The 21170-nt window shown below is 40.3% G+C and overlaps 1 protein-coding gene across 2 annotated transcripts; it reads left to right on the forward strand.

Annotated features, from left to right (window-relative positions):
* Positions 1-1262: 1262 nt before the first annotated feature.
* Positions 1263-21084, forward strand: LOC122776025 (calcium-independent phospholipase A2-gamma-like). Of its 2 annotated transcripts, none has more exons than XM_044036344.1 (10): positions 1263-1420; positions 1744-2990; positions 4372-4521; positions 5723-5874; positions 6207-6301; positions 7198-7369; positions 8066-8123; positions 8459-8653; positions 16489-16684; positions 19469-21084. In XM_044036344.1, the coding sequence occupies exons 2-10, from the start codon at positions 1812-1814 to the stop codon at positions 19744-19746; spliced, it is 2475 nt and encodes an 824-aa protein (XP_043892279.1). In that variant the 5' UTR covers positions 1263-1420; positions 1744-1811; the 3' UTR covers positions 19747-21084. The 2 variants fall into 2 exon arrangements, with proteins under 2 accessions (XP_043892279.1, XP_043892280.1); XM_044036345.1 differs by having other exon boundaries at positions 1344-1420; positions 1916-2990.
* Positions 21085-21170: the final 86 nt, after the last annotated feature.

Here is a 21170-nt window from a genome sequence, read left to right on the forward strand (position 1 = left end):
GAACACAACTCTTATTTTTCCTTGACGCAACAACAGTAACTATGGAGAAAATCAAAATATTTTGAGTGACACATACATACATACTCGCAGCCTTTGATTCTATGAAGAAAAATACATAGATATACGGTGAAGGTGAATAGAACCAATATTATGTCATTGTCATCCATGATATCAAAGAAACGGTTTGGAACATAAACAGACTTTAATGTAAGCGTATTAGTTTGTATTTATCCGGGTTAAATTGGAACCGGCACTAAAGCTCTGTATCTCATCAACATTTAATAAAGTGAACTATGTGCGTTCAACTTTTGTCACATCTTCTGAAGTATCATTTGCACAAAACCGAGCGTTCTGAAAGGGGCGGTTTTGGCAGGGTTATTGAACTGCTATGGTGCAAATCAGACCAAATAATACACTTGACTGCATGCTGGACACAATATATGTTAGGAACAACAATAATAATAATATTTTAGTGTTCCAGGAGACAATTAATTTTTACCAACCCAAATAATGAAAAAAAAAAAGAAGAAGAAATAATCATGTGGAAAGCCTTCTATTTACTGGTCATTCAGTGGAATCATAGGCACTCCCACTATATCATAGTTGTCCTCTTTGACAAGTACTGCATCTGCACTGTTATCATGTGTATGCACACAATGAACGTTACAGCAGTGTGGTGGTGCATGTTGGGCCCTTTTTTCTTTGGAAAAAACATATTTTGGGAGGCTTGGACATGCACAACAACTCACATGATTCACAAACACATAACACTTTGTACATTACATTCAACCCCTTTTCTGCTGTGTATACATTTTTAAATATGTTTCCTTTTACCCACCGTCATTTTAATAATAACACACACTACCACATTAACCAAGACAACCCAGATCAAAACAGACTAAAACTGCATGTTCTTCACTGTGAGATCACTATTTCATATACTGAGGTAAGGAGTGCTATGACATGAATAATTGTAATGCAGAATAGTTGACCGATAGTGACCCCTGGTGTTGGTGAGGAGCTTTGCAATGCACTATTACCTTCAACCATGACTTCAACACTGAATGGATTGCGCACTCGAAGTACAGGCAGTTTATGGTGGTACAACTTTGAACTGCATCGAAGAAGAAGGATGAGGAAGAGGAGGAAAGGAGGAGGATGAGGAAAAACAGCGGGCACAATACACGGAGAATTCTTAAACCAATCAGCAGACTCCATTCCATGGGCCAAGCTTCACTAACCAATTGCAGAGCACAATGGACTTCGCGTCACGTGATCGTTGTTTTTCTTTTGACTCACGTCGTCACGTCGTTCTTGAAAAGTGTCTTGTCGGTTGATTGTTTACTCCAGTGTGTTTGTACACGTCTGTGTTGACTTTCACGAACAATGGCGAGGCAGTGACAGACCTTAAAGGAAACGGGTATGGTTTATGATATTATTTCCAGTGGCCTATATTTGAGCTAGCGAGTCAGCTAGGTGTGTTGATTCTATGTTGAGCTAACGGCTAAGTGCTGATGTTGAAATCGATTGGCGTGAGTTTTAGTTATTCGCTGTTTCGTTTTCTTCCCATTTTTGACCAGTTATTACTTCGGTTTTACTTGTGAATAAAATGGATAATTAATGTCTGTTTAGAGTGTTGGACCAGTTTGTGATTTTTTTCTTTTTATATCATGTCATATTCATCGTTGTCTTTCTTCCTTTCTATCTTTTTCCATGTACATGCCACTTTTTGTTCATCACCAGGTTAGTGAAAAGGGAGACCGTATTCCTAATCTTTCTCTGGATGTCATGAACTCTTATGACTCAAAACAATGTGTCATAGGTGGACTCCATATACCTGGGTGAAAATAAGCAGAGCTCTTCTGTGGCAAACGCATGCTCACAAATCAACCTTGTGTACCACCTCTCACTGTAGGCTTCATGTACAACACCGTGTTTGCTCCAAGGCTGGCTGTCTCAGGTGGAAGGGGTTTCATCACTTTTGGAACAGCGGTCGTAAAGGATGGAACTTTAAAGCTCACCAACCCCGGCAACATCTCTATCTCCACACCAGCACCTTTTATTTGAACACATCAGCTTCACGTTGGTCTGCTGGTCTGAGCCAACAAATGTCACGGGTCAGGAACACACTGGACACAGTTTCTAAAGCTGTGAGTGGGACACATACAGAACTTCTCTCCAAAATTACCAGACTAAAATCTAATTCTTCAAAGGAATTCACTAAGGCTGAGGTCAGCATTGAGCCACAGCCAAATGCAGAGGAAAGTGTGATCGCACATACTCCTAGCAATGCTGCTTCTCCTACATCTACTGCACCCAAGCCGGTGCTTTCTGTCACTGCTTCTCCTCCTACCTCTGCTGCTGCATTGGATGCCACTACCTCCACAGCTGCGGTTCTGACTGGCCATGGATATAAGGAGAGAAAACTTAAGCGTGTGGTTCCTCCTGTCAAAGCCAGCTCTTCCATGGGGGAAGAGGAGCTTAAAGCTTCATCAAGCACCAGTGAGAACATGAAAAGCACAACTTCAAAACAAACTACTGCACTTTTCCATCCTAGCACCTTTTCAGTCAGCCTGGATGAAACTTTCAACTACCTGGCCCATCATATCAACTCATACTTTGGCAGCAGTACAAAGACTCAGGACAAGAACGTGGACAGTGTTGACTGTTCCCCTGTTTCCTCTCAGGGCCAACAAAGAAGTGATCCAGGGTCAATGTCTGTGAGAAGAGACTCTGCTGCTGGTCCAGTTGCCCCTCCTTCTAAGAAAGGTTTAGGACACTACCTTTCCTACTCATCTCCCACTGTGCAAGCCTTTGTTGGAAGCTACATTGCTCCCCTTGTCCCCAAGTTCAGGACAGGAGAGTCCAAATCTGCTACAGTGGAGGAAAAGATTGTGGATGCAGCAGTGACACAGGTAGAGGCCACAGTTACAGTGGTGCAGAAGGCAGCAGAGGAGAAAGCCAAAAAACTTCTCCTTCAAAGGGAAAAGGTAGGTTGACAACTTAGTAATGTTTAATTTATAAATCATTTCTCCTTTCGGATTATGATTGTGACATAGACATGTTTATTTAGTATCCTTTTCTTTCAGTATGTTACAAATGTGCAGTAGAAGTCAGTATCATAGTGTGCTCTGTGAAGATGTTTTTGTTTATAGTGTAGACAGAGGGCAGGCTAGCATTGTCACTCTCTGTGTGCAGTTTTCATGTCCTCCCATTTGTGTCTTCCTCCTGCAGTCCAAAAAAACCCCCCTACAGATAAGGTTAATTGGACAATCTAAATTGACTATAGGTGTGAATGTGAGAGTGTTGTTTGTCTCTGTGTTGACCCTGTGATGGACTGGTGACCTGTCCAGGGTGTAACCCTGCCTACCCTTGCCTTTCCTGTGTCAGCTGGGATTGGCTCCAGCACCCCAACAACCCTTATGTTGAGGATAAAGCGGAGTGAGTGAATGTAGACACAGCCATAAACTAGAGCTGCTAAAAACATTTTAACACTTGGCGGAGGTAAACGTGAAATCTGATCTGTGTGTATGCTTGAGCAAAGACCTGATAGTTGTTGTGGTATGCTATAGCTGGGTGACTGCAGGCCACAAGCTGACCAAAGCTCTTCCTACTCTATATGTGTAATGCCGATATGATCCCCAAGTTCTGGGAATTGGCTTTCAAAAATAACCCACTCAGAAGCAAATCACTGCATCAGCTGTGACAAAAACTAGTTCCAGGTACTTTGTTATGTTTGTCCTCATTGACGGTATTTTGCAGTAACAATAATCGTGGCTACTTTGTCATTAATCTGTTACATACTATGTATACCAGCACATATAAAGGCACAATTTTGACACTATAAGTGATATTATGAATGAAAATATTATTTATAGTTATAGTACAGATTATTAATTTCTTAGGAGTTTGTAATCTAAGTACAGTATTAGATGTTACACAAAATATTTACATTCATGTAGTTAAATTACCTGATTACATTCTATTTTAACTTTTTCTAGTTATATTGTTAATATCCCTCAGTGGGGACAATGTAAATGTCCCCACTGTGGGACTATCTTATTTATCTTATCTTGACTGGATTGTTTCAGCTTGACAGGTTTTGTTGACAAGTTATTTAGTTTTTTCATTTTCTATGGGAGATTAAACAACAGCTTCCTGTCAGTCCCACTATTGCAGCTAAATATCTTACTCCACTCGCTACTCTAAGTATTTGTGTACCACACCTTTGAACGTTTCATTCCAAGTAGTCACAGTGTCGCAGAAATGTGAATGGTGTTTTTTTAATAAGCCACACCTTGTAAAGTTTAATTAGAGTCCCTCCTGATGTGTGACAGTGAGACATAACACGATGTATATGTTTGGTCTCAGATCATTGCCAGGGTGAGTGTGGACAATCGGACTCGGGCTCTGGTCCAGGCCCTACAGAGGGCATCAGATGTAAGGGTCTACATCAGCAGGGTGGAGGACCTCAGCTACCATCTCTTGGAGTTTCCAGATACTCGGGCTGTTGCTGTCAAGGTGAGAAATCTCAGAAGGCTAGATGTTAAAAGCTCCAAAAGTTTACATCTTTGTCAGTTAAGCATGTGATAGTACTACGCATGTTTAAAGCTTGTAGTATAAAGACAGTGTTTACATTTTACTACACGTACGTCAACCTGTTATATTTGGACTGAATGGCTGTGGAATGTGACGAATGTAGATAACAGCCTTATGCTTGTGCTGGGGATTTGTTTCACCAGCCTAGATGTCACTTTGTCAGCTGTAGCAACACGTTGCACACTGTGTACTCATTTATGTCTCAGTCTAATCTGTGGTGGTGTCTGGAAATCATTTACTATTAACCCATTTAAAATAATACAAACAAAGCCATATACAAGTGTGGGAAAGGTTAAGCCTCCATGAAAAATCAGGGTACAGGGTAATGCTCAACATATCACACAGTGAAATTATAATATTGAAAGCTTTGTGAATGGCAGCATCATTGTGTTGACTGACATTATCAGTATTTCATACTCACTTCAGTCTTGATCTAAGAAAAGAAGGTTGTTGCTCACATATAAATTCCAGTCACATTATTCAGTCTGATCATGTTTTATAGACAGACACGCTTTGACATGTTAATGAGGGTGTACTGTGTATTTTTTTATTTCACATTGGATTACAAAATTCTTTGGTGAAATACATTAATGAAGCAATTACTCTCCAAAAACTAGTGGCCAGCAAATTTAAAAGAGACAGTGGGACTGACATGCTATTCATGAAGCATTTTGTGCTCTGTGTGTTCCTGTAGGATGAAGTTAGCTACTGTATCTGTCCAAGGAATGGTTTTAAACTATCTTTGCATCACCTGGTTGTTGTGATGTTAAAAACTTACTTGATGATTAACTTAAATTGTTACATTTTCTCTTATAACTATAATTCTTTAAAAAGAATATGTGACTTTAGGACATATGGGTTCAAATCTGTCTGGTGTTGGATGCTGTCAACATTATTATTATGTGATAACTCTGTGAGCTTGCAAATATAAAATATCCTTTCCTCTCTTCTCCTTTCCATTATTTTCTAATTGCTTTCCAGACTAGCTCTAAAATCTTATTCTTGGAGTAAATGCTTCATTATTTCCTAACTGGCCAGTTCTAGTTTGACCCCATCGTGGTGTAATGACAGTGTATTTCCTTTGCCACGTCTGGCTGACATGGTGAGTTTATGTGTTCTTCAGGAGAAAGTTATCCCTTGCCTCCTGCGTCTGAAGCAGGCCAGTGATCCAGGCCTGAGGGGAGCAGTCAGAGAAGCACTCGCTCTGGTGGGCTACCACAAACCTGTTAAGGGCCGCGGCATAAGGATCCTTTCCATAGATGGAGGAGGTTTAAGGTACGACCTTGGCTCTCCTTTTTCCTCTCTTTATTGTAAGATGTTGATTATTGACGCCACCTCTGTTCAAAGTGGAAGTTAATGGCATCTACTGCTGCCAAGGACATGCCAGGATTTGTTAAAAAATTATTGCACTGCTTCTACTATTAGTGGTTTAAGGTCATGACTTTTGAGAAACTGTAACTGTAAATGGATAAATGCCCCGTATGTCTTTGTTATACTTCAATCAATCAGCTTGCACTCGTTTGTAGCTTTAAAACAGGGTGTCGTGGTTGTGATGCCATGATTTACTAGCTCTGTCTGTATGTCTGTGTCTTACTTTAAACTTTCAGGGGGATTCTGGCACTTCAGACTCTACAGAAGCTGGAAGCCCTGACCGGCAAACCCATTTACAAACTGTTTGATTATATTTGTGGTGTCAGCACAGGTATGTTGTCCTCCTTTCCTAAATATGTGGAATGTGTACACTATGTGTGGATTATCTGAGTAGAAAGGCAGCACTAATCACACACTGATCCATTTGTATTTATTTTGACCTCCATTTTATCAACTTTCCCCCTTGAATGTCAAACACCTCAAACAGTCTGGCCCAGGAAACTGATACAGTTATTATTATTTCTCTGCAATTGGTTTGAGGAATTGTCAGCTGATAGATTAATTTATACAAATCTACCACAAGGTGGTGCTGTGGACCACTGTCATATCATCTGCTGCCTTTCTGAGTTCAATTCACAGCAGGTTGAGAAACAGCATTTTATTTTCAGAGCACACTGCACTGTAATTACCACCAGGAACTTGTGTTTGTCCTCAGTTCCTATCAGTCCTGTCAGACTTAATCATCACCAGTTGGAAACGCTTTATTTTAAGATTGATTGAATATTTTCAAAGCACAGTGTAACTGCACCGCGAGATCAAATTATCTACACACATTTTAACCCATCTGGGTCACATCTGTCCATTTTGATCAGCCACATTATTCAGGTAGCCCCCAAATTTGCATTGACTGCACCGTTGTGCCTTGTTAATCTTGTCAGGGATCCTTAATCATGGACAGAGAGTAGAAGAGAAGTATTTTGCCCACAGTGATACAATCATGTTAATCCTGTGCTATGCTTATGAGTGGCTCATCCAAACACAATGCAAACATGTTAATTAATTAGCTTCAGCACCAATTTCAAACCTTTATCAGAACAATGACCTTACCTGTACACAGATACAACCCATTTTCCTGTTTGTTACCACACATAGGAACTTTTATTTTGTATCATTCCAGTCACTGTCCCTTTGTCCCTCACTTAGTGTGTTTGTGTGTTTTTCCCTCAGGTGCTATCCTAGGCTTCATGTTAGGTGTGTTCCAAATCCCGCTGAGTGAGTGTGATGACATCTACCGAAAGCTGGGCTCAGATGTTTTCAAGCAGAATGTCATTGTAGGCACGGTGAAGATGGGATGGAGCCATGCTTTCTATGACAGTGAAGCCTGGGAGAAGCTCCTCAAGTCAGTTAACCTCTTATCATTAATGACAGAGATGGGGTGGTGTCTAAGCCTGTTAGAGTAAAATTAAAATGTGGTAAAGCAGTTCCAAACCCATGATGCCAATTATTTTTAAATGCCCTTCTTATTCCCAGAGAGGCAATAATTCATTCATTATTACAGTCCTTTTTGTACCATGAATCTAAACACTAGCATACAGTATTAGATGGATAGAATAGACCATTGTCAAAGTTGAACATTGTTTCTTAAAACCTTTTTAACCAGCAATGCATTTGCTAAGTCTGTGCTACACTGCCGTGCTGAAGTAATGAATCATGGAAGACCCAGTGATGGTCACTGATGTTCAGATATTACTCAACATTTCAAGTTTCACTAATTTAATATTTACACACACACACATATATATATGTATATAAACATAAATCACTGTTGACCAAGTGCTGCTTTTGTGAAGTTTGGATGAACGTATTAAAGACCAAAAACCACCACTGTTAAACAATGTTTACACAAAGTTCAATGTTGATGTAAGCAGCCTAAAACTAGTAAAATTAGTCTAGTAAAGTGGTCCTTTGAAATAATTATGCTGATCATAAAGGGAATGCAATAATTGGTACACAAGATGTTTACTGTATTTCCTGATTACTAGCCAAAATTCACCAATCCTGGAAAAAAAGCATCATTCTGTCTTCCCTTTCACAGAGAGAAAATGGGTTCTCACTTGCTGGTGGAGACTTCAAGAAACCCTGAATGCCCCAAGGTGAGTTTGGAAGATGGTCAGACTTATTTCTCCATCTGCTGTGGCACTGACCAGTCGGCCTTTGCCTCACCCTGTTTACAGCGATCTTACTCTCTTTTTTTTAAGCTATTTTCTTGATGTCAGTCTTGAATTTTTCTGCAAGATACATGAAAGGAAAAGGCAGCGGAGCTAAAGAAGTACATTGAATTTCATATCTCAGCAGACTCCCCTGAGACTCAGAGATTTATATTCCACTGATCTGTCACTATGCCAGTTTGGATATTGTTATTGCATTTTAGATTTGTTTGGATGTAAATGACTGTCTCTTGCGCTACATTACTTTCCTGTATCTGTAGGTGGCAGCGGTGAGCACCGTTGTAAATCGGGGCACTCCTCTGAGGGCATATGTGTTCAGAAACTACAACCTGCTACCTGGGGTTCGCTCACACTACTTGGGAGGCTGCCAACACCAACTTTGGCAGGCAATCCGAGCCACGTCAGCAGCCCCTGGCTACTTTCAAGAGTTCACCTTGGGGAATGATCTCCATCAGGTTAGTCTGTAAAGAAAAGAGTGTAGTGGTGCTGGTGGATTTAAACTTGATATGCTTGAGAATTAAATGGTACAGTCCAAATCTGAAATAGTACCAGCTAGTATTTGCCACAGAAAAGGTAAAGTGATATGACCCACAGTAGTGGATTACATGTGCTCAGATCACCCCCATTACAAAACAAAGACACCTTTACAAAATGTGAATGTAGTCCTGCGGGCTGTTTTCCTTTGCTTCCCTCAAAACTGATTGATCTTGTTATTAAGAAGATCTGGCACATCAGTAAATGTTGGTCAGTATTCAACAGAAAGTTGAGCCTTGATAGAGAAACAGATCTGGTGACCAAGATGTGGGTGATTTTGGTTTTTCTACCCAGTCATGTTTGAAGTTACCAAGTAAATAGTCAAGTCTTGTTAGTGTTTGTGTGTGTACATTCACTTTACGACAACAAGAAACAAGAAACATGCATGTCTGCAAAGCTGCTCTGGTCCTTACATTATTATTTCAACATTTCAAACTGTTAAGTTAATTGTTTCAAGCTCCCACACCCTGCTTCACATTCACACAGCTCTGCTCTCCTCTGCAAGAGAAATACAGGGGCTTATTGTTGGTCTGCTGGATTTAAATGTGGCACAGGCTGTCAATGCTGGAGAGTCTGAAGGATTTTGTGAAGCCTAATGAGAAAAATCCCTTGCACAGCAAAGAGGAGAGAGGAAGGATCTCAATTTCTTTCCTGTGAGTGTTTATTTCCAGTCACTTACATTTTGAAAGGAGTTAGTAGAGTCACTGTGAGACGCACTTAAATCACCACTGAACGGGTATGCATTAGCAGCAGTAGCATAACAAACCGGCAGTCCACTCTACCATTTTACGATGAATCAATATGTATGTCTGCTCTTTACCTTTTATGCAGGGGCTTGGTCAGAGAGCAGGGGAGACAGATACCACAAGATACCACATATGTTTTTGAAAAACAAGCATCTAGATGTTATTTACCTCCTAAAGAGTAGTTACACGTCGGCATAGGGACCACAACATTATCATGCTGGTTTTCTCAAATGATCATGATGTTTCACAAACGTTTGCTTCCACATCTCAGAATCTCCTTGAATTGATATTCAAATCACAGATGTGCCATAGAGACTGTCAAAGTCAACATGTGGCACAAATGCAAGTGTTTGCATCAAAGTAAATGTCCCATGTTGACAAGCTTAATTAATTGGATGTTGTGTTAGTGGTGTAGGTGAATCGGGGAAGTGCAGGAGGAGAGAATGAAAGAGACTGGCTGATGGGGAAAAAAAACACACCTGTGGTGGGAGATTTCCCCAGTCTGCTGTTGAGCAGGCCTTGTCCTTATCCGAGATGAATAAATTATCCCAGTGAAGCACCTCCCTCGTCACACAGCTGTACACATCACTGTAAGACTGCTACATCTTCCTTGTTGGATGGAAAAGACAGACAATCTAATTACTAGTTGCTACTGCATCGGCTGAAAGCCTCATACTGCGAGATGAGGCGCCATCACTAGTTTAATAACAATGCGTTAAATATATTTAATACATTTGACATGAAATCCGTTACTGGTGTGTCGTTATTTTACCTTCTTTCAGAAGAAACTTTCAAATGTAAAATAGCCTCATATTTTCTGTGCGATTTGAACTTGAGCTCATTTGTTCCATTTTTGCACCCTTTTGTTTTTGAGACGGATTTCACTTTGCCAGCACTTGTTTTGTTCTATTCTCCTTGGGCTTGAACTGCCTCAATTATTTTCTAGCTTCTTCCAACTTCTTCTTCTTCTCCATGATTTCAAATTTTCTGTAACATTCCAAAACCATGGAAATTCAGTCAGAGAAAGGTGAAAAGTTTAGATGATTCAAGTGTTGACAAAACCTGTCAGGTTCAATATTTCTATATCGGTATCTTTTCATCTATTAAAAACTGTACAAACTAGACACGACAAAAAGGAATGCAAGTCACGATGTACAGTATATACTTCTATAAGATATATTCAATTCGTTTTTAAACATTAAAATATAATTGGATGAAGGAATATAGTATGAAGTCCAAGCACGTGTTACGGTACAGTGATTTCCTTTTATTATCCAGCTTCATTCAGGTCACAACCACGTCACTCGCATTGTGAACCTCTGACTAGTTTGAATAGAAGTGCCACCCAACCAAATGACTATATTCACTGGCTATTTGAAGCCGTTCGTGAGCATAACATGCTGTCTGTGTGATGTTAGGATTCCCTAAAGAGCGAGTCATCTCGCTGTTTTCCACAAACGCCCACAGTTTTCTGTTTCATTTCAGCCACAATCAATCACTCCTTTGTGTTGCGAGCGCATGAGAGTCGCCATGCCATGTGCTGAACGAAGGCTTGAATTTTCAAGCAGGATTTCAAGACAGTTGTGATTGTTCATTGATATTTCTGTGATTCTACAGGCTGCAGCAGACGTCTATCTGACGGACACAGAACTTTAGATTCAGATTGAGCACACTGGGGAAATTGTAACTTGGAGTAAGACCTTTGAAGCTGAGCAGCCATGGTATTATCAAAGCCTCACACTCGCAACCGTAGCCATGGAGGGGATGCCTCAGTGAGGGGAGAACAAGAGCAAAAGAGGGAGGGGGGTGAAGGGAGAGAGGAGGCACATGTTCCACATTTAGACTCTTGCAGTTATCTCTACTCTAATGAACACAGAAGTAAAGACTAAAGGCATTTCACACTGGTTGTCAGGGCATGCGTGGAATGGTGAGGAGGGCCCAATCTTTTCAGCCTAGTTGCCATGGTGTCTTGAGATGTTGGAGAAGAGTGGGGGCATGTTTTGTGCCCACCTCTGCCAACATTTAATGGGATGTATTGGATCAATGTGCAACCACCCCAGTGCAAGCTCTTGAGAGCCCCATGATGCTCACCAGAAACATTTATCACAGCCAGAAATGGAGGAGGTAACATCAGGAGTCCCATACTTATTTGTCACTAATGAATGGCTGATGGAATGAGTCATACATGTATCTAAGAAGTCCTTAAATGTGGCTACAAGAGGAAGAATCCTTGGAGTATCACATAATGAAACACCATTTTAAAAGTGAAGTACAGGAAAGCATAAGCTTCTCAACTTTCTATTTTCCTCTTATCCTTTTCCCCAATGTAAAGGGCACTTTAGGTGAAGTTGCTGGTCATAACTTACAAACTCGGCACCACAGCAGAGAAGTGAGAGGTGGAGGATCCAGAGAGTAGACATGCAGAGAAGATAAAGCTCAGCTTTTACCCACTTCTTCATCCCAGCTCTCTCTTCTGGAGTTAAGCCCTGAGAGCTCAGCCCAGTGGCTGTTGGAGGATGGAGCTCAGACTTTTGAGCCCTGCTGCTGACAGCTTCCTCTTCATAAACAGACTCAAGCACTTTGTCACTTGAGTATACACTCGAATATATGAATTCTGGTAGCGTACCTGTTTTCTGTGGATTTTTTTGTTTTGAACAGATGTGAAAACATTTACAGTAACTGCACAGGGGCCCCTGCTTGTGTTTTTGGTGGATCCACACCAAACTCTCTCACGTGAAAGCTTTTCTGAATCTTCATTTTGTCTCTACCACCCTTTTCTGCCCACAGTGAATGCACCACACTTAATACCACTCTCTCTGCAGTGGCTCCTGATTAGATTCCCTGGCTAGAGCAGCACAGCATAGAAATTAACTTTAAAATGTCCAATAGATGACTTCTTATGATAGACAGAGTTAAATAATAAATAATAAGCCTAAATATGCATACTAATAAAATAATAACATGACAATTATAGTCCACTAAGAACATAAGTTTAAACTGCAATAATAGTATTAACACACAATGCCTGTCATTTAAAACAGAAGAAAATTCTAGTCAGAGAAAATATGCAGGGTTTTCTGCAGCCACATTTGTCACAGTTCAACCTGAATGGCTGCAGCTGGAAGAGGTGACTCATTGTATCAGCACTGCTGGAACATGTGTGTGGTCATGAATGTACCATATGTATGTAGGTTGTATGTGTGAGAAGGTAACTGTGTGTGTGTGCAATAGATCTTTTCCTGCCTGGGGCAACGTAGGCACTTGCACACATGGATGCATCCTCTGTTGACAGCCTGGGAAGATGGCTTAACTCCCTATGTGACCTGTGGGGTTTTACGAAGAAAGAGAGGCAAAGAGAAGAAGTGGTCGATGTAATCACATAATAAGGCATGAAGACCTCTGACTTGACCTGGACGCCACTTAAGAGTGACACCCCACCACACTCACATTCTCTGTCTTATCTGTGCTGGCAACAGTTTCAACCTTTTTGTGAATTGGAAGCGTTTTGTGCAATTAATTTTCCTCACTGAGTCAATTCCTGCATTTTGCACATAAAAGAAGCTGTCTTGTGTTTCATGTATTGAGAATTCACTAGAGTTTGGCCTAATTATGCACTTCACTGATTGAGTGACCATCTCTGGAAAAAATAGAGTGGTGATTGTGACAGGCATAGTCAGATGTCTGTGATTTATGTAATGCTTACCTAATTAATCATTTGGGGGAAGCGGCTCTCGTTGGCAGAGCCTCATAATAAATTATGACAGAGCTCAGTGCCCCTCAGTCCAGCCCTGTCAAAAGAGTCAAAGAAGAAATCGTAATGACTACAGCTGCTCATTGGGGCCGATGTGAAAGCTACAGCAGATGTATCTTGAAAGCATGCCTCATTTAGATTTAAGCAAGTGCTGTATTTTGGCTGCTCATAATGGCACTCGCACAAGGCAGCACTGAGGCTTGTACCGATTGGTTAGACATAGAAAGAGAGAGTTACAGAGACACACAGGCTGAATGCAGAGGATGAAGTTTGTTGTCCCAGCTAATGGAAGCTGACATACACTGGGGCGTGAAATGACTTTCACTGATCATGACGATAGTACCTCTTTCCTATTCAAATCAGAACTCCCCCCTATGACAGCCTAAACTGGCACAATGAAGATAAGCTCCCAGAAGTTAATGACAATTGCAGTGTCAGCGATGTATAAATTGTGCATATCTTCATTTTTTTTTCTTTTTCTTTTATCACGGCGTATATGATGGAGTATTTTATTTCAGAATACGTCATAAGAACTTGTACATTTTAAAGCCATGTTTCGGTTTAATTGGCCATCTGAAGATGTGAAACATGGTCCCTTAGGCTTAGATGCCCTAATTAGTTGAGAACCTGCTTTGTTTGCAAAGAGGAAAAATATGAACCTCGTTGGTCAATCAGCCATTAGACCCTAAATGGAAAAGGCAAGGCCTAACAGGCTCTGATCCTCTGGGTCAATTGGGTTTGAATCATGAAATGTTGTCAGAGGAAATTGTTAAGCTTTTCATTCAAAATTCAGTTCAGGTCATTAATAAATTGACACGTGGCTGTTTCTTTTAATGTGAGATCATGAATACAAGTACAACAAATCCTTAATTGAAGTGATCTTTCCTCCGCATCATGCTGAGTATTTAACAGACTACTTGAGATTGGTCATTTGTAGATTCTTGTTTGTAACTTACAGTCCTGTGCAAAAACCCAGCTTTGTTGTTTTTAGTTCAAACACTGGCATTGACATTTGGATTGGACTGATGTGACTGAAAGTTGGTCTTGGTATGTCATGCTCAAGCATGTTTTGAATAAACCCGACATCACAGCAGATATTTTTCGACATGGACTAGTAGGACAAACACAGGTTTTACCAGGAACATTAATTAGGCTTCCACTCCAGTTTTAAGAGCCATGGTTGTGCTATTTTTTCTAGGTGACAGTAAATACTTGACACTTTATGCCAGATCTAATGATGGCCTAATTCTTTTGCACAGTACTGTACGTCTTCGTCCATGTCAGTGGACTAAAAGTTTATATTTCACAGAAAATTGGCTTTAAAGAGTCCAGGCTTCACAACTGCAGCTTCAGCATCTGTCAAACTGTCCTCGCTGTATTTTGAGAATGCTACTTCCTCTGTCAAGGAGGCTTGTTATGTGTCTTGACAGTTGTGGGGAAAAAATGATGGATACAATTTACAGTATAGTAGCTCCTAAATAATTAATTCCCCAAAAACTTCTCACTGCCACACACAAAGAAATCCTACCAGTCGTCCAGCGGCGCCACAAATCTTCCCCACTGCCAAAAAAACGGCTTTTCTCCAAGGGTGCAACTTTAACTACCATCTCTGAATTGCCCAAGCAGGTGCACAGAGATGGAGACAAGTTATAGTATTCAGCTCCCAGCTCACAGGAGCATTGTGCAGTCGGCCTCTAATGTTTCATGCTTTGGCTCTATGTGCAAGACCAGTCACTGTGCCTGTGAAACTTGCCCCCAGCTATCAGCACAAAGAACTCATAACTTCCACTAAGTTCAGAAAATGAAACCACAAATAGTTTAGTGAGTGAAGGTTCAGGCTTAAAGCTCTTATTCACTAAACATATGAGTTTAAGTGTTTTATACAAATCTTTATACCTATAACAATGTACTGTTTATCTACTAAATGGATCGACACACCATTTGCTATACACTGTTGTTTACTCCTCTGAATTAGCTATATTAACTTTGCTACTGTAGTTGAATCCTCGGATCAAAATGTCCACGTGTCCAATACAAGGCTGTAACTTAGAACCATTTTTGTGATTGATTAATTTGGAAATGACATTAAAAAATTCCCATGCTGCTCATTTTCAAAAGTCCCGTTCAACCAACAATTTAATGGTTCATGAATTATTGAAATAGTTGCAGATTTCTTCTTCAAGTTGATTGATTAATCACTGAGTTGTTGCAGCTCTACTCCAATGCGTTATTCCCCTCTACAAAGTAAAAATGAATATTTAAACGCAGCCACTGTTTTCCTGGAGAACTGCTATAGGAAAAAGAGACCAGTCATTTGCAAATCACCTGCCATAATGGGATCTGTTATTTGATACAGTGCCGCCAGTCTGACTGCGATAGTAAATTTCCTCTGCCATTTCATTTGCCTGGCCTTTGGATTGATGATGTAATATTTCAGCCTACTTTCCTGGATGATTAGCAGACCTTTGCCTTTGTAGGCAGCCGTCATATTCTCCATGTGCTCTCAGACATTTGTATCGAATAGTCATTAGGCTGCAACGCTGCTGTGCACTGCGAAGATGAGTCCCTCCCTCCCCTCCCCCCCAAGCATTAATGTATATGAAGCCATGTGACATATGCTGCCAGAAAGGCATACCCACAATATTGTATGCAGACACCAAGCAGGCATGAGCTTTCTATCAAACATGTGCTCACACACACACACACACACACACACACACACACAGTCACATAAACAAGCACACTTCCCACTGGAGTGTCCCAGGACCCTTGGGGCCTTGCAACTCCCACCCCCCCAGCCTGGCCTCTTTAATGAGCGCTGGCCCCTGTGTGTTTGATCCTGCTGCCAGCTCGCAGCCCCGCGGCCCCTCAGCCTCATGTCTATTCAACACTCCCCACAGCCTCAACAGTTACTGCCCCCATCGCCTTGGGTAGACTATGGATCCAAAGCAAAAGCACTCCTGGGTGGTTTGTTCGAAATCAAAGACCTTATGACTGAAACTGTGAGAGAAATAAAAAAAACAAAAGAAAAAAGCATTTAGCTCTGTACAAGCTGCTCTGGAATCCTAAATTGGTTCCTTCTTTTTGTTTCTTTGGATGCTTTAAAAAATTAATCTATCAAGTGTTAAAATCCATGAATAGTTTTAGGTTTCAAATCCCACTTACATGGTTTCACCAGAACTGTGGTCTTGGCTTATAACAGCATTGAAAGCCTGTAAATGGAGTTTCTGACATAGCACTTCCTCTGTTTTGTGCACAGGATGGTGGACTGCTGATTAACAACCCCACTGCGCTGGCCATCCATGAGTGTAATTGTTTGTGGCCTAACGTGCCCTTGGAGTGTGTGGTCTCACTCGGCACCGGTCGCTTTGAAAACCTTGGCAAGAACAGCTCCACCTACACAAGTCTCAAAGCAAAACTCACCAACGTCATCAGCAGCGCCACAGACACCGAGGGTAAGTGACAGAAGTTGACCAGACTGAAAACTGTACACGTGTTTGACCTAACTGCATCTTTATTGTCTGCCACATGAAAATAGGAAATAGAATAGACATTCTTTCAAAATTATATTATAATATGTTGTTTTGCTGATCAAAGTACATATCAAATAAACTTTTCCTAAAGGAGTTTTCTGTCATTTTAGGTAGTTCTCTTAGTGTTTCTGATTGGGTTGAGTTACATATTTGATGCTATAAAATAGAGGTTTTTGCACTTGTTTTTTGTGGAAGTGTCGACACATCATCCATCTTTATTTACAGTCAACAATTAGACCCCTTTCAGACTTGGAACTAACATCCACCCTCTGCCAGCCAATCACAGCCAGATAGCACCAAGTACAAGTTTGAATAGGCATGCATTAAGTTTCCTTAATGCATCCTCAGATCTGATCACAGAAACCACATACAGACGCTGTTTGTTTGAGGAAGCTTTTTGTCTACATTTTGGAGCTGCATGAACGCAATCCCCCCGCAGCGGTAGTTTCACATAACTTTTTTTACGATAATTATCATTTATTTCCAGCCACCACCACAATATTAACTCTGATTCCTGTATGATTCTTTTTTAACAGTCAGACTCTTTAAAAACATAATTTTATTTTCCCAAACAGTCATGATGTCAGTATATATTTAAATAAATGGATCTGATGATATGTGATCACAGGATCACACGTCCAGGATGCATTTCAATGCCAGGTGTCAAGAGTCATTCTTACCACAATCTGGCTGTGATCGGATCATGTTAATATCAGGTCTGATTGGGGTCTTGAAGACTGGATCATTTGAAAGGGATTGAATTTGTACATTAGTGCAGAAATACTGAAATACACTCAGCCTTTGTTCTGGATACATCCCATTGTGGCTTCCACATTTGTGTCTTTATCACCTCTGGACACAGACACGTCTGCTGTGCTGTGTTGCCGCTGCTGTGACCTAGATGCTCTTCTGTACTTGCTCCTCCTGTGTTCGGGATTAAGCTCTCTCAGGCTTTTCAGAGAACTATGTTATTTAGAAACAGCAGATTAGCGAGCATGTTTGTTGCAGATTTTCTCCTCTTTTTTTTTTTTTAAATCCCCCATCCCTGCCCCATCCTCTTCCTTTGTTTTAGTCTGTATTAGTGGAGCTTGTTTTGTTGTTATGGACAGATAAGACAGATCTTATGGGGCTTTAGATTTAAACTGCAGTTGTAATGGTGTGAAACAAGCTTTTAACTTTGGTGTCAACTCAGTCATGTATGGCTGCCCTCAAATTAGGTTCTCTAAAATGTGTAGCTGTTTGTCTTGTTCAGTGTTTTGTCATATCACCATCTGCAGAAAAGGAAAGCAAGAGCAGCGGTTGTAGATGTACGGTATCTCCACATACAGGCAAAGAAAGCGACGGCTGCTGCACATTTCTTAAACCCAACAATGTGTACACACATTCGAAAAGCTTCTGTGAATTTGACCAGGCTTTGCGGCCCTTTGCCCCTCGCTAAGCTCAACAAACTCAGCTATAATTCAGGGGGAAACTAAATAAGGCGAATCAGAAGGTGTTTATTATTCACCAAGGGAATTTCATGACCTTCTTAACTCAAGAATAAAAAAAACAGACAAAAAGCTGATTGCAGCTGCAGCTCAAACTCTCTACAACTTGTCTTGTGTTAGTGAGACTTTAACAAAGCACAGTCCCGCCATAAGTATTGGAAGAGTAAGGCAGTGAATTCCTTTATTATTTATTATTTTGTCACCCAGGTGTGTCATTACATTACATTGATTGTCTACTCTTGGTCTTAACTTAACTGTTTTCATTGTACAGCAAAAAATAAAGGGAATGGCTTTAGTGTTCCAGTACTTCTGGAGGGGACTGTAGAAACAAATCACCATCATTGTTGCTGTGTCTAGACATTTGGCCTCAGAACTTCAAAATGAGTTCCCTTCTTAATGTTTTGGTCAATTGTGGGTCTGTGCCTTTTTTTTTTTTTTTAGCTGGTGTTCACTTCTTAGGTATCCTTACACAGTTGTACCTCTACAGCACACAGGACTGAATAATGCATCAGTGAGTGTAGTAACAGTTTGCTGTGCTGAGTCTTTGTGACCAACTGCCTCTCTTCTATTCAGTTTACATTTTCAGTCTTTACTTTGGGCAGTTTATCACTCACCTTTGCACCTTTTGCCATTTTCCATGACTTGCTTAAATTACAGGGGCAACAAAAGATGCCTGATTATCAATTGAACTGTCTTTAAACCAGGGCAAGCAACCAAACACCACTTTAATAGCTTGGTATTAAGTATTAAAATTAATTTCATTTGAATTAATATCATTGTAATTTAGTCAAACTCATTAATTTAGAGATTTTTCTCCAATAAAACCCCTCTGCATGCTTGGTAATATGTTTTTAGGAGTCCTGCACTGTTGAACCACTGTGGGAACACATGCTGAAAATCAGTCACCCCATATTTACCCTAATATTGTTACCAGCTGCCTCTTTGTTTGCATTTCTCTGTTGTATGTTTTAAATCTGTCAGATGAAAAGAGCCGTGACGAACAAACCATGACATTTTCACTTGTTATTACCTCTCACTTTCAGCCTGAAGCTCTGACTCTGGAACACATGTAAGGCTGTCACTGTGTTGACAGACAAGCTTTGCCCTATTCTCCCCTAACACAATATGTGATATGTTTGTACATATTCAAGTCTTGACATTGTCTTCAATCATGATTTTGTATTCTCTGCCTCACTCTGAACTCTCTTGCTTCCTCCAGAGGTTCACACCATGCTCGACACCTTCCTCCCTCCCAACACTTATTTCCGCTTCAACCCTTACGTGAGCGAAGATGTTTCTATGGACGAAAGCCGCCATGAGAAGCTCAACCTGCTGCAGGCCGAGGGCGTCCGCTACCTTGAGAGGAATGAAGAGAAGCTTAAAAAGGTGACTCGCATCCTCTCCAGGGAGAAAAGCTCCATCCAGAAAATGGAAGACTGGGCAAGGCTGAAGGTCGACATGTATAATGGACTCTCTGTTAAGTCCTCTAAACTGTAGGTCCAACACAAACCACTTTTACCTCGCATGGAAATGCTGTCTTTCTTCTAATTATGTATAGCTATCATGATTAGTGTGCCATCATTGCTGATGTGAATGCACACATATATGACGATACACTATCAGCCTCATGTGTAAATGCATCTAAAGGAATAGTTTGACATTTTGGGGCTATTCCCATATTCATTTCAGTTTCTAAAGTTAGATGACAAGATCAATACCATGTTCCTGTCTGCACAGTGAGTAAGAAGGTAGCTTAGCTCTGCGAAAATGCTAGAAATTGATGGAAAAGCTAGCTAGGCTATATGTTATTATTACTATATTCCCCTGAGCTTTAATTTTTGTAAAGCAGAATACTGTAACAATCTACAGTAACCATTCACTTTGCTTGTTTTAGTGAGCACCTCTTGACCATTTGCTGTCATTTAAAACATTCACGAAGAACAATATACTATACAATGTAAATCGCTGGCATTATGTTTTACTCAAACAAGGTTTGTGCTGCTCAAGTGTAAAACTACAATATCAGAATGTGAAGAAGTAACATTTTATAAACTAATCAGGGTGAATCAGACATTTATCAGTTGTAATAATAAAAACACAGCAGCTGGTCAACTCCGTAATTGTATTAATTATTTAGTTGTAATATTTGTGCATTAGGGCCAACTTGAAGCATAACTTTATCCTGTAAATGCATGTTCTATTTTACAAACACAGACCAGTCACTTACCTTGTGATTGGTCTTACAGTGACAAAAAAATGTACGCTAGTAGAATTTACTTGAGTATTTACTTTTTATTCACCTGGAATGGTAAATAATAATAATAATGATAATAATAATAATGAATAAATATGAATAGCACATATATATAACTGGTGATTATATTCCTAACGGCGCCTTGCTGCTATGAGTGTGTACTTTTATGTTATTTTAGCCTCAAAGTGTTTTAGTTCAGTTGTTGGAATTGATTTGATTGTTTGACTTTATAGATAAGCACATTCTGTTTTCCTGTCACACATCTTCTCCAAAGCTTCTCTCACCCATATGACCTTGAACTTCTGCATGACTTTACTGTACTGTGTGTAGATATCATACAGATTTTACGACTGACTTAATATGTGCTTATTGATTTGCAATGTCTGAAAATGATCCTGTAAAAAAATGCACTCATTATAATCATCTCGCGATGACTCCATGTTCAAGTACTGTACAGCTGGTCCCAGAGGACCTGAGGCAGAATGGACACAGGTATTAACCAGACGAATGTAATTCCACTGTTCTCCTGTTGGTGCTGTGTGAAGGCTGCTCGACATTGTTATTAAAAACCTGTCACTGAACTTCGCTGCCTCTTGTCTCGTAATAAATGAATATTAGCTTGATTGTGAGCTCAGATCACAATTATCTCAGGAAGAAGGCATTTGTG

This window comes from Solea senegalensis, linkage group LG10 (assembly GCF_019176455.1).
Source record: "Solea senegalensis isolate Sse05_10M linkage group LG10, IFAPA_SoseM_1, whole genome shotgun sequence".
NCBI lineage: Eukaryota > Metazoa > Chordata > Actinopteri > Pleuronectiformes > Soleidae > Solea > Solea senegalensis.